Raw genomic sequence first — 14,528 nt, 5'->3', positions numbered from 1 at the left:
TGAGAAGAATAATTAGTTTATTGTTCAGCTAGCATTCACAGCTGCACCAGCCAGTCAATCATTTTCGTCAAATCCTGCCCTGACTAACAACCCCCGTTGCCTTCGGTGGGATTGGAGGCTGTAGAATTCAGGGCAGAATTTTGCCCTCCATTAATAATTCCTAGGGACCATCTCCAAATTCTCAGATGCTTGTTAACATTCTAAGAGTCATATATCAACTCTAGTATTTATATCCCTGTCTCTTCCTCCATTTAAAAAAAGCCTTAATGCTTTCTCATGATGTATACGATATACATTTCAACACACAGAGAAATTATTTTTAAAATTCTGCTTTTCCAGACAGAAGAGGCAACTTGCATTTCACTCTCAAGCAAGCGTTTACCTCTTACAGAACTATTTCTATAAAGACTTATGACATTTTAAATTAGTTTCTGTAGTGGTTTAAGATCTTAATGTTCTATCTCCAGATTAATTATCCGCTCCATTTTTTCTGTTATATCCCACAATGACAAGTTCTAATGGTTCATTTGCATGAGACTTTGTATCTGTGATCTCAGGATATGTTTATTAAATCAAAGGGCGGTAAACCCATTCTACAGTTGAGAGGATTTGGGGGGGGTCTCTGTGCTTTGCCTACGCCTCTCTCCTCACCTCGTTGTGGTGCTGCCAAAGCTGAAGCGATGGAAGAGGACTGTGCTTTTCTTAAAAATCCAAGTAACTTTGGTTAATTTTCTGGTTTTCATTAATCTTAGTCTCTCGTGTTTAGCTTCTTTCTGCTGGGAAGGTTAATTTTCATTCATCTTCTAAACAGCTGAACTGGTGATTCTTCATCTTCCATTAAAGGATGGATGGAGCTGTTCCAAGGAACTGGTGGCTTCTTCATCCACTCCTTCACTGGCTGTACTACGCTGCTGGTTAGCCTATTTGTTTTAAAATGGTTAGAAGTTGAGATTATGCTTAAAATCTGCATCAACTGAAAGCGACTTAATTCCTGAGAGTGGAAAATTCTGTTCTTCTAACACTGAACACTTCGGCCCTTATTTTTAAAGGTGTTTTGGTGTTGTTCTGCCCACTGTTGCGAAGTGTCGATTATATTCACAAAGGGACATAGGCCTAAAATGTTGGATTTAGGAGCCTCTCTCTGACATTTAGAAAATCACCGCTCAGTTGCCATCTGCCTCTCGGAGCCTAAGTTCTCCTAAGTATCTAGTTTCCCCCACTTTCAAATGCTCACTCTGCCTGAATTGGAGCAGGGACTTAAATCTAGTTTCCCATCTTCCTGGAGAATGCCCTAACACCAGGCTGTTCTGGGTTGGATCTCTCTGTCCTGTTGGAGTGGTTCCACTTTGTATAAATATTTACCGGAGCAGGAAGTGATGCTCCCACAGCCTAGGCCAGTGCCCTAACCATCAGGCTATACAGTCTCTCTCTGGCCCAAGCCATATTTAATTATTTAATATGAAGTGGAACAGGTTGAACAGGAGAGACAGAAAGAGCCACCTCAGAGTATCCAATAGCCTGGTGGTGTGGCCACTCATTTGGGAGGTGGGAGATCTTGGTTCAAGACCCTTCTCCAAATCAGGCAGGGAGTTGAAAACAGGTCTCTTATGCCCCAGGCAAGTGCCATAACCACTGGACTAGCAGCTATAATGAGCTGGGGTCCCTCTCTTTCACGAGAAAGAGCTGACCTGGTTCAGGTGCCTAACTCTGAGAGGATTCACAGCTAAGAATCCCTCCAGTCTGTCAGTCAGGTCCCTAAGGCCCAGATCAAAGGGAGTACCTAAGTACTTTTGTGGCTCTGGGTCCTAATCCCTGCCTTTGCTGCATTTCACTCCTGGCTGGGTTTTGGTTTGGCCCATCTCTGCCCTTTTGATAGTCTTCGTGGTACCAGTCAGGGAATCATGGGTTTGTAGACTGTATCTCAAGTAGAACAAACAGCTTGCTCACATTTGAGGAACCTCTTGATTTATTTCTTTTACTTGCGATCCCCAGATAGCCTCCCTGTAGCATTCACTGGTGAAGTCACTGTAGTAGAATAGTTCTATGTCTATTACCAACCATGCCATTGATTGCTGCATGTTCAGATCTGTAACCTCCATAGTGTGTTGCTGACTTCTCTGCATTCTATCTTTGGCCAGCCTCTCGTAATCGTTTCATTCAGCATTTTCCCTCTTTGTGACCTTTCCCTTGCTGGGAGAAGGAAAGGGACTACCTAACTTATATCTTCATCTCGCTCTTCCTCAGCTTCTTTCTCTAATGCAGTGAGTTTGGATAGTGCATCAGCGGGCTACACTTAATTACCAGATGTCTATGAAACAGTTTTACCGCCCAGTTGTAGCTTTATCATCATACTTGGCATTCTTATAAAACAGGTAACGGTATCAGAGACTTGGGTCCGTTTCAGCCTCTGCTTTCTTTCATAGTTTCTCCTGGAACGTAAGTAATATCCCTAACAGCTGTTCGTATTCGTGCAACTAGTTTCTGCAACTCTGTGATCTGAATGCATATGCTGTCGGCTGTCGGCAGTTTTCCCCCTACTACAAAATGACTTCACCTAAACCAAATTGTGAGGCACCTACTGAGATTTTCATTAGCCTTCCACATATACAGATCTTGAATACTGGCTCCTGTACAAATATCTCTTTCAATTCCATCCAGGCTTTCCTGATAAGAGCTCCAGGACCACCTAATTTTGATTTTCTAGCAGCTGTCTCAAAGCTGATGTTTTTGTAGACCAGGGGTGGGGAACCTTTTTGTTGCCAAGGGCCTGATGGTGGCCCTGGCGGCGGGCGGGGATTCGGCGGCAGGGGGGGGGATTCGGCGGCGGCACAGTTACGTGTGGGGCGGTACCCGCCGCCCGAATGCCACCGCCTTTTCGGCGGTGCGGTTTTACAGTGTCCACAGGGTTCCGTGGGGCAGTAACCGCCTCCGGACTCCCCCCACCGCCGAAAATGGGCAGACGGCGGCAGGGTTTCGGCGGCAGGGTTTCGGCGGCGCACACTTCCCGCCCGCCCGCGGGCCGGATCAAGTTCTTTCGCGGGCCGGATCAAGTTCTTTCGCGGGCCGGAGGTTCCCCACCCCTTTTGTAGACGATCAAGTATAATTTTAAGGCGGTAACTAAACATCTACAGTAAGTGCAGAAAACTGCGGAAGCTCTTGCCAGGGCGAAGGAGACAGTTTGCAGCACACTTCTGGGTCCCCTGGTGGTGGTGAAGTGTTGAGTCAAGACTGACATTCAGGACTGTCCTCCAGCTGGTGACTGAGTATTTTCAAATGTAGATGGTTTAATGCAGTAGTTCTCAACCAAGCATATGTGTCCCCTTGGGGATATGTAGAGGTCTTCGACGGGGTACGTCAACTCATCTAGATCAGTGGTTCTCAGCCTGGGGGCTGCAACCCCCAGGGGGGTCATGGGACAGACTTAAGGGGGTTACAAGTACAAGGCTGGTATTAAGGGATGGCAAACAAGGTAACTGCCTGGGACTTCATGCCACAGGGAGCCCCATGAAGCTAAGTTACATGCTTCAGTCCCACGCGGCAGGGCTCGGGCTTCAGGATACAGTCGTCTGGAAAGGTTGAGAACCACTGGTTTAACACAGCTCAAAAAATCCTTAGTTTGTCTTCACTGCAGAGTTAACCTGGGTGATTAGCAGCTGGGCATGAGTCACCACCTGTAAGTATATACCCAAATTACGTGTCCTTACTGGTGCGTCATTCCCCCACATGTTGATAGGACTTCTAGGGGTATAGCCCATGGTTTTTTCTGCTGCAGTAAGATCAGCCACTCTGATTTGTGGGAGGACTTATCTGTCTTTCTGGGCAGACGGGAATTATGGGAAGGCATTGAAGGACTATCAGTACTCAAGTGATCTAGCCTGCATCTTCAATGAGAAGTGGGTGGGTTAGCAGCCCAAGTGACAGTGGTACCTGGGCTCCAACCTGCAGTCCTAGCCAGGCCAGCTAGCTGGGACTGAAAGCACAATTAACTTGTGTGAGAGGGTGGGAGGAGGAACAGGGGCAACACCCCGGTAAGAGCTAACACTGCAGCAAAGACTATACTCAGCTGACCTCAAACGAAAGAGCTGGATTTAATTGCTCCACAAGGGCTCTGTTGTAAATGGAATCAGAGCTTTAGTTTCGAGTTTATTCCAGCAAGCTGCAAACTGAAGAGAAGCAGGTACTTTTCCAGGCCTTTTCCATGATGTTGCGGGTTCATAAAATTCATGTGGGCTTTAAAGGAACAATGAACAATTCCCATCAGATACACGGTGGGTAGACAAAAGGATTCTCATACATCTGAATACAGCTGCATCTCTCCTGAACTTAGTTATCAGGTTTCCTTATCAGCAATATAAAGAGGTACAACTTAAAAAAAGGAAAAGGTTTCCCACCACTACCAACAAAGCACAGAACAAGCTCCAGGTGTGAACTCTGGACGGCTGTTCTGCTTTGGTCTGTTCTGCTTTTCTTAGAGCTTTCCACACCACAGTGATCAGGCAATAGCTTGCTAAGGCAGAGTAACAGCGCTCTTTCACCAAGGAAGTGAAACTCTTGCCCTGGGTGAAGGTCATAAGGCCTGAGATTCATCACACCCCCCAGCACTTCAAGGCTGGGAGGTTCATTAGCAAAAGAGCCCCAGCAAAGCATTTTGGCAGAGCCCCACTAAAAGAGACTTTTCTCCTTTCTCACACAGGGAACCAGGTACGCAGAACATGACAGCAATGTGGGATACATGAGGAATTCTGGCTGGGGCGCAGCCCAGCTCTGCTGGTGACTCTCTGATGTCACTTCACTTCCCTTTCCTTATTTTTAAAATGGGGATAACAATTCTCTACCTTTCACAGCTGTGGGCAGCCTACTTCATTACTGTGTGAGAAGATCCTTAAATGACAAGCACCATTGAAATACACAGTATCATGAAAGATGTAAGGAAAGCATTACATTCCCCCAGCATACACACATACATGCACAAGAGGGAGCGTCTCTGAACTAGAACCAAAGGTAAAGAAAGTGTGAGCTTTCCGCTATTGAGGAGCTGTGCTCTCTCTGGTTCCTACAGGAACAGCCTCTCAAATTGCCTTTGCAGTCCCTGCTCCTTAGGATCCACCCACAAACAGGAAAAGAGGAATCCTAGGGCAGGCTGGAGAGAGCCCCACACCAAGACTCAGAAGAACAGGCTGGAGCAGGCCACCTTGTTGCAGCAGGGGCACGTGTAGATCTTGTCCCCAACATGTGTTCTCTGGTGCTGGACGAGCGTGGAGCTCCGCGTGAAGCTCTTCCCACACTTACTGCATTTGTAGGGCTTCTCGCCCGTGTGTGTTCGCTGGTGGCTGAGGAGGGTGGAGTTGAGGCTGAAGCGTTTGCCGCAGTCGGGGCACTGATAGGGCCGCTCCCCCGTGTGGCTCCGCTGGTGTCTGGTCAGCGTGTAGCTGCGGCTGAAGCGCTCCCAGCATTGGGTACACTGGTAGGGCTTCTCACCTGTGTGGGTTCTCTGATGGGTCAGGAGGTGTGAGTTCTGGTGGAAGCGTTTCCCGCATACAGTGCACTCGTAGGGCTTCTCGCCTGTGTGGATCCTCTGGTGCGTGATGAGGTGGGAGCTCTGGCTGAAGCTCTTCCCGCACTCAGTGCATTTGTAGGGCTTCTCGCCCGTGTGGGTTCTCTGGTGCTCGATGAGGGTGGAGCTGCGACTGAAGCTCTTCCCGCACTCATTACAAATGGTCGGCTTCTCTCGCCGGTGCGTTCTCTGGTGTCTAATGAGATGTGATTTCCGGCCAAAAACCTTCCCGCATTCCAGACATGCATTTGGCACTTCCCCTTTGTGGATTCTCTGCTGCTTCCCCAAAGCTCTCTCCTGGGGAGCAGACTTACCCTGTCTCTTCCCTGCAGGCTTTTGTGGCTGCTTTTCTGAGCTCTGCTGACTCTGGGAAACGTTTGATTTGGATCTTCTTGATAATGTCCCATGAGGCTCCACTTTTTCAGTCTCTTCTGGCTGAGGACTGTCCTCCTCGCTCTCACTTGCAATCCTATCATCTGCTGGGATAAAAAGAAAGAGTAATTGCCTGAACTCAGGAAAAATGAACCCAGGGAAAGGGGAAATGCAAATAAATAAAACAAGGCTGATAAATGTAGAAACTGGGAGCCAGGACTCTGGGTCCGTCCCAAGAGAGATAGGTGGGGGACCAGCTTTTCTTCACTTCCTGTCTGAAAACCCAGAAAAGGGAGAGGAGGGACTCCTAACAGAAATCAGTAACCCTGGTGGCATGCAGTGGTCTGCCCTGAAGGCATAACAGCTGCTGGTGACAGTAGAGAATGTGTTGAACTAGAGTATTGATCACACTGGTTCCTTAAATTCTCAGACATTAAGGTCACATGGGACCATTAAATCATCTAGTTTGACCTGCAATACAATGACCTTTTTAAACCAAACATGTAATGTCATCAAAAAATAACTCATTTGACAAGACCTATTGTCCATAAAACCATGTTAACTAGCATTAATTATGCCACAATCCTTTAATTATTTACTGACTGTGTCCCCTATCAGCTTTTCCACGATTTTGTTTGGGACTGATGTCACCCTAATTAACCTATATAGTTCATAGATTCCAAGGCCAGAAGAGATCATTGTGATCATCCAGTCTGACTTCCTGCATAACATAGGCCCCAGAGTCAGGCCAAAATAATTCCTAGATCAGATCGTTTAGAAAAACATCCAATCTTGATTTAAACATTGTCATTGATGGAGAACCCACCACAGCCCTCAAATTGTTCCAATGGTTAATTACCTCATTGTTAAAAATGTACGCCTTATTTCCAGTCTGAACTTGTCTAGCTTCAGCTTTCAGCTACTGGATTGTGTTATTCCTTCCTCTGCTAGATTGAAGAGCCCATTATTCAATATTTGTTCCCCATGTAGCACTTATAGACACCCCTTAACCTGCTCTTTGTTAAACTAAATAGATTGAACTCCTTGAGTTTCTCACTATAAGGCAGGTTTTCTAATCCTTTAATCATTCTCATGGCTCTTCTCTGACCTCCTCTCCAATTTATCAACATCCTTCCTGAATTATGGACACCAGAACAAAACACAGTGTTGTTGCAGTGGTCGCACCAGTGCCAAATACAAAGGTAAAATAGCCTCTCTACTGCTGCTCAAGATTTCCTGGTTTATGCATCCTAGGATCACATTAGCTCTTTTAGTCACAGCATCACACTAGGAGCTCATGTTCAGCTGATTATCTACCACCATCGCAAAATCTCTCTCGGAATCCTTCTCTTCCTGCTTCCCGGAATTGAGTACCCTATCCTGTAAATATGGCCTACATTCTTTGTTCCTAGGTGTACACATTTAGCTATATTTAAATCCATATTATTTTACTCAAGTCATCCTATTTACTTTTTAAAGATATTGTTACATTAGCTTTTGTCCAGTCCTCTGAAACTTTCCTGGTGTTCTAATATTAAAAGTCAACATTAATGGTTCAGAGAGTTTGTCAGTTAATTGTTTCAGTACCTTGGGCATAATTTTTTCATCCTGCTGGTGTAAACATGTTTAATAGTTGATGTTTAACATCCACTCTAGTTACTGAGAGGATAGAAAGTATTTCTTATCACTGTAAGATGTGAATACATCATCTTATCCCTTTCCAAACAGAGAACAGAAATATTTACTGAATATTTCTGCCTTGTCTATATCATGATTGACAGTACTGTTATCTTCATCTATTAGTGGATCTATATCATTTGTAGGATTTTTATATATATATATATATATATATATATATATATATATATATATATATAATACACACACGGTGATATAAATACATTTCATTGTCCTAGTCTCCTGCTATGGATTTTTTTCATTGATCCCTTTAGTTTCCTTTATCATCTGCATTTACTAACTGCAGACTAGGACTCATTGCGATCAACTTACCCATTTTTTCTTTCATTTTATATCTGTTTTTTACTGCTGCTTTCATTTCCCTTCTTTATCAGGATTTATTTATTTTTAACCCCTTCTGGCCTTAAAATCTATTAATCAGATGAAATGAGACAGAACTGTGAGAGTTTGCATTAGCTTTGCTAGAATTCCAGCCTTATACTTGACAGTCACATGGTTTCTGAGTTGATTTGACTTCTTCCTCACCTGTGTGGGTGTCTTTTGAGAGTTTCCGTTCCTTGAAGTCCTGGAAACTTGGGACCCACAGATCTTCCCATTTTGCCATTTGGATGATCACAGCAGAGTCAGCACTTACTGCAAAGCAAAGAGGCTGGTTCAGTATTCCCTAAATAGATTTTACCTGCAGTGGTCCATGATTTCATGAGTGGATGTTGATGTATATGCTGTATGAATGGGAAAATAGACACAAACTAAGAAGTGCTAAAGTGCATCAGACCCGAAGTCCATCTAGTCCAGTCGCCTGTCTATGACAACAGCACCTAAAAGATGTTTCAGAGGATGGCGTAAGAACCCTGCAGTAGCAGATATGAGATAATCTGCCTCCACTCATAGACACGTAGGGTTGGAGAGAATCTCAAAGGCTTACTTAGTTTAGCCAAGCCTCACTTCCCCTCATGCAGGACCAGGTAAACCTAGAGCACGGGTTCTCACAACAATTTTTGGTGGCCTCAAAGTGCGGTCACCAGCTCTTGCTGGTGGCCGCTCTGACGAATCTTCCTAAAATACTTAACTTTAGGAAAAACAAATATGCACATCTACATATTCAAACCATTGTCATTTAGTTGTGTAGTGGTTTTTTCAGACTCAATAATACAAATAATGTACAGTTGTAGTTTGGGGCCCCTGGCCCCTACCCATCACCTCTGGCCCCTGCCGCCTCCCCCAGGGATTCCCCTAGGCCCCCCCCCCACCTCCCTTGGCTCCACTGCTTCCCCTGCCCCATTACCCCAAGCTTCCTTCCACGGCCTCGCACCCCATGCTCATCCCACTTCTTCCTTCTTTACCATGGCGCCCAATAAGGCTGGGCCTGCTGAAGCCCAGAGCCAGGTCCCCAGAGCTGAAGTGAGAAGGAAAGGGAGCTGGAGCCCAGAGCCCTACAGTTGAAGCTGGGGATGGGGGCCTGAAGCACAAAGTCCGCTGCCAGAGCCCCAGGGGAGGGGGGAGGGGGGAGTTAAGCCTGCCCTTGAAGCCCCACAGGTGAACCAGGGAAGGAGGGCTGAAGCCCAGGCCCAAAGCCTCCGGCTGAATCAGGGGAGGAGGGCTAAAGCCATCACCCAGAGCCCCTGGGCTCTGCAGGGAGGGGCTGCTGCTTTGCTTTCTCCCTCATCTCTGCCCAGGAGGCTATGGTGGCCACATTTGAGAAACACTGACCTAGCCATCACTGACAAGCACGTAATCAAGTGATCCATCCTGTCAGCCATTCCCAGCCTCCGGCAAACAGCAATGCCTGCCTATCCTGCCCAATAGCCATCGACGGATCTATCCTCCATGAACTTATCTAGTTCTTTTTTGAACCCCATTATAGTCTTGGCCTTCACAACATCCTCTAGCAAGGAGTTCCACAGGTTGACTGTGCATCGTGCATTATATAAACTCTGCTACCCTGACCTAAAACCATGGTTAACAGACAAAGATCACAGAAATGTAACTGCAGCCAGCCTGGGTTTCATAGAAAACCTAACAGGGAAGGAATGGGATCAGACCACAGGGATCAAGCCCAAACAGAGGGAAGCTCACAGGATTCAAACAGGATTCTCCAGAGACCAACAGACAAAAGGAACTGCTCGATAAGTAGCCCAATTAACAAACTTTTTTTTTTGGTTTGCTTTTATCTAAAGAAGAAATGTTCCTTGCTTTTGCTGAGGACATCACAGTGCAATTCAGGGTGCTATGCATCCTAAAACCTCCTGGTCATGAGGGAGTAAAACGAGTTACTGTGCAAAACAGGTTTTGTCTTGGAGCCAGAAACTTTTATGGGTGCCTTGAAGGCCAAGGAAGCGGGAATACAGGTTCAGTTACCCTGAAACAGACAATCTGGTCACAAGTAATCTTTTTAGTGACAAATGAAGCAAAATAGACATTGAAAACCTCAGCCCTCTTGGTATCTCATCTGTTATTAGCTGTCCTTCCCGGCGAGGAAGAGGACCTACACTGCTCTTTATGGATTTTTAGAAACCCTTCTTATTTATTGCCTTTTACCTCCCTTGCTAGGTGCAATTCACTTTGTGTCTTAGCCTTTCTGATTTTGTCCCTGCATGCTTGTGCTCCTCTTTTGTACTTCTCCTGAGCAATATGTCCACGTTCCCACTTTTTGTAGGATTCCTTTTTAATTTTCAGGTCATTAACATGCTCCTCATGGAGCCATCCGGGCCTCCCCTTTCTGCTCCTTCCTTCTGATCCAGACCCCTTATCCTCATCTTCCAGCTCATTCTCTTTACTTAACTGGGTGTTTCTAACGGTTACTTATCCTCTTGGCTCTATGCCCTGATTTTTTTTGGTCCTTCATCTGCTCTTTCATCAGGATTTCGTCCCTCTGCCTCCTGGTGTGCTGCACTCAGCACTATCCTTAAAAATCCTCACTCCTTTTGCCCCACTCACTCCTGTTGCCCCATCCCACTCTTTGCTGACAAGTTTCTGCCACTTGTCTAATTCTCCTGGATACCTACAGACGCTCTAGTTTCATCCTTTCAGCTCAACCAAAGCGCTTATCACTACGAAGGCGTCCTTTCTGGGTCTGCTACTCTCTGCTGAGGTCCCGCAGGTTCTCCCCTCACTCTTCACCTCCCTGGCGCGGGGAGAGTTGATGGTTTGTATATTCAACAAGTTCAGTTAGATGCGTGCAGCAGCGTGGAGTGATTTAACGCCAGATTTTAACGGCATACTTTCAGGGCAGCGCAGCTTTTGCCCGAGCTGCCCTGTAGCTGCTCGGGCCGGGGGGGGGGCCCAGCTGGGCTCCCCGCATGAGCGGGGGCTGATTTTAGGGCTGTGGGCGAAGCACGTGGGCTGGATGTTTCCGCTCAAATGGGGACCCGTCACCTGGGGGGGGGGGGTTCGATTTAACACCCACCCGCCCGCCCGCCCGGGGAGGGAGTAACGGGGCCGGGCCGTGCAGAATGGGTGAGGGAGGGGGAAAGTCGGGGCCCTGGCGGAACGGGGTCGAACAATGGGGGGAGGGCGCGCGGGCGGCCCGCCCCCCCGCAACCCAGATGTCCCGTGATCCGGGGACCCTGGCAAAGCGGGGGGGGGGGGGGGGGCCTAGCAGAGCGGGGGGAGGTGTCAGGGTGGGGGGGGTTGGGCCGCCTCGCTTCTCTCACCACCCGGCGGCGTGTGAGGTGCGGGGGGAGGGGCTTCCCGGGCCCCACGCGACACTGCACCGCCCCCCCCGCCGGCCGTTTGCCTGGCCCCGCCCCCACTCACCGCTCCGGTCACTCGCGGGGGGCCCGCGCCCGCTCGAGGGGATGGGGGGCGGGGGGGAGCTGAGCTCCCGACAGCGGCTTCCGGGGGGGAAGGGAAGGGAGGGCGGAAGTTCCCTTGCGCGGCCGCTCTGGGACAAAGAGCCGCCGAGCTCGATGGTTTTAACCCATCAGCCGCCAGAGGCCGGCGAGGCGGCTCGAGCCGTCGCGGAGTCCCAGGGCTGGCCCGGCCCGAGACGTGCCCAGGGGCTCGTGGTGCGGCCCCGCCGCCCAGGACGGGAACCTCGCTTATCCGGGCGTCTCTCATCCCCCCCCCTCCGCCCTGGGGTTTGACAGGTGCTGGCTGGGCACCCAGCACCCCCAGCTGTGTGTCCCCACAGCCCCGGGCTGGCCTGACCCCAGATGCCCCCAGTGGGTCACTGGGTGTCCCCACCGCCCCGGGCTGGCCTGGCCCCAGATGCCCCCAGTGGGTCGCTGGGTGTTGGCAGCGCTCAGGGCTGGGCAGCGACCCGCGTGGGGGAAATCGGCACCCGCACCCCACAGCCAGCGCCTGGCGGGGCCGGCCTGGCTCCGTGATGCGGGGAAGAGGAGAACGGCGGGGTGACACTATAGCCCTTTGAAAGTCCCAGGCCAAACCCCCCCCTCGACGGTCACTACAGACAGGACGTCGCCCCTCAAGATTTACGGCAAGGCCGAGGTGACTGTAGGGAGCTTGGGGCTGGCCTCTGCGGATGATCGGTGGTGGGCTGACGGCCTGTTGAAGACGATGCAAGGAAAGATGTGTGCGTTGCAGATCCCTTTCCCTGCGCACTGGATAAGGCTGGCAAGGGACTTGATTCATCCCCCCCGTGCAGGAGAAAAGCAGAACTGATTGTGAACCATTATTCTCAAACATCCTTTATTCAGACTGACAAATGACTAGCAGACAAGCGCTAGTCCCATCTGAGATGTACTCCGTTTTACTGGAGACTACCAGTGCCCGCACATCACAATAAATATTTCCCCCTGTAAATTATATAGTTTGAAAGTGTATTTCACTATGGATTGAACACGTTACATGTATTTACAGAAATCACAAGGCTTTGAGTTATTTGCTTCACGTATTTTTGTTCTCTAAAAACAAATTCGCTATACTTCACAATCAGTGTATTACAGCAACCTGACACAGGTTTTAAGGCCAGAAGGGACCATTGTGATCATCTAGTCAGCCCTGAATAATACAGACCAGAGAATCCCCTCCAGTAATTCCTGCATACAGCCCAGCAACTTGTGGATGAGCTAGGACAGATCTTTCAGAAAGACTTGATTGCAGTCTATATGTGCATCATTCAGCTAGGAGAAGAAAAACATGTCAGCACTTTAGTTACAGCCAGGCAGAAGGAGATTTTAAATAACTGGAAGATCACAACTCACATGTCACACAATGCAAGGCTCTCTACATTAGGAAATGTGAAGAGAACATGGCTGCCGCGGGGCAGGCACTGCGGGTAAACATGGGCCCTGATTAGGCAGATGCCTTTCGGCACTCAGTCGGTACAGTGATGGCATATAACGACTGGGATACAGTGACTAGGCTATAGAAATGCTTGAAAGGGAAACTCCAATAAATGTGAGCATCTGTGGACATGCACAAATACATATACGGCAGGACCAAGTGCATAGCTGGTGTAAATGGGTTTGACTCTACTGCCTGCAATGCAGTTGCACCATTTACGTTGGAGGGAGGCTTTCTTCTCCTTGTATTTGCTGCATTAGGAGGGCAGCTTGATAGACACTGGTCACCTCCTTTTCACATACATCGGGACTGATTGGCTCAAACAAAAAACCAACAACAGACACCACCGGCTGCTTTCTAACTCTTAGCCATGTGGAAACAGTAACTGAGGCTTTCCCTATCTTTAGAGACTTATGGTCTCCCTGCATGGATAAGGGGAACCCTGCAAAAAACAAAAAAACAGTCTTTAAGAGAGCTGCCTTCATGCCTTTCTCTGGGCCAAGGGACCTTCATTCTATGGACAAAGAGAGTCAACAGCAGTAATATGACTCAGACAGGTGGCTGGGTGGGAAACAAATGCAGGATCAGCTCATTACCTCTTTTTTTCCAAGCAGGTGATGAATGGAGCAGAAAACCTGCTCCTTGGGCCCAAACCTTGTCAGGGACAATGTTGTCTTGGGACAATCTGCCATCCTGTCCCCTCCAAATCTGCAGGAGCCTCCGCACATTTGGGATGCTGCCCTTTTAGGGAGCTGTCGTTTGGTGGGCGAGGAAGGGGGCTGGGTAGCACCACTCCCTCCAGCCTGGATGATCTTTACTTAGAAAAGAATTTGCTTGGCCAACTTGGGACTATGGGGCACAGGATACGTGTGTGCAAGCATTAGAACAGCTAAACAGCAGGGGAACAGCATCCCTTGGTTAAGAAGCTCCAAAAGATTAAATTTATGCTAAACAGCAAGAAAAAAAATCACTTTGTGCATCCATTTACATTGGTGCAAACTGTTCCCGAATCAGGATGGTGGCATTGTACACCCGCTCTGCGTTGCTTAAAGGACAAGATGCTGGACCATGCAGAGTCAGGACCAAGATAGTTTTTCCTGCCTCTAATTCCTCCCTGTGACCATACTGGACCACAAGATCAGCCCAGGACAGGGTATAGCGCTATCATCACTGGGTGGTAAAAAGAAAGGGCCTGGTCTTCAGTGTGTTTTTACATTGGGATGGTTCACAGGCATTGATTATCCCCAAGGTTAAAAAGTGCAGGTGCTTAAACCCAGTCAAGCCTGCAGAGGTAAGAGAAAACTAGAGTTTACTAAAATAGGAAAAGAGGAGAAAAAATTGAGGACAGAGTTGTTGTGTGGCTTTAAATCGGCAAAATAACATGGCCACATGATGGCATTATAAGGCAAGAAATGAGAAACTCTGTTAGACTTTCTATCTGAAGGGAGAGCGATGCAAAGATGGAGCTAATAAGCGATTATAAAGTTAAAATCAGTAGAGTGCTATAAATTCCACGCACCTGTCACCCTCTAACACTGCATGCCTACATGCTGCACAAATCACTGATGCCTGCTTATGTACCTCGCAACTCATACCTTCACAACTGATCATCATTCTGCCAGCACACTGGCACACTCAGACCATAATCACAACACTT

The 14,528-nt window shown here is 48.2% G+C and overlaps 1 protein-coding gene across 3 annotated transcripts; it reads right to left on the bottom strand.

Annotated features, from left to right (window-relative positions):
* Positions 1-11,426, bottom strand: LOC137158701 (zinc finger protein 436-like). 3 transcript variants are annotated; one of them, XM_067556538.1, is made up of 3 exons: positions 11,381-11,426; positions 8,150-8,257; positions 1-6,033 (listed from the first exon to the last, which is right to left on the bottom strand). In XM_067556538.1, exons 2-3 carry the CDS (start codon positions 8,226-8,228, stop codon positions 5,165-5,167), a joined length of 948 nt encoding a protein of 315 aa, XP_067412639.1. In that variant the 5' UTR covers positions 8,229-8,257; positions 11,381-11,426; the 3' UTR covers positions 1-5,164. The 3 variants fall into 3 exon arrangements, with proteins under 3 accessions (XP_067412639.1, XP_067412641.1, XP_067412640.1); XM_067556540.1 differs by having other exon boundaries at positions 1-6,030; XM_067556539.1 differs by lacking the exon at positions 11,381-11,426 and adding an exon at positions 10,630-10,682.
* Between the last annotated feature and the right edge of the window lie 3,102 nt (positions 11,427-14,528).

Source organism: Emydura macquarii, unplaced genomic scaffold (assembly GCF_026122565.2).
Source record: "Emydura macquarii macquarii isolate MOO-44397 ecotype Brisbane River unplaced genomic scaffold, CSIRO-AGI_Emac_v2 contig_1790, whole genome shotgun sequence".
NCBI classification, from domain to species: domain Eukaryota; kingdom Metazoa; phylum Chordata; order Testudines; family Chelidae; genus Emydura; species Emydura macquarii.
Note: the sequence above shows the minus strand (reverse complement) of the source record. Positions and strands in the feature narration are given on the sequence as shown.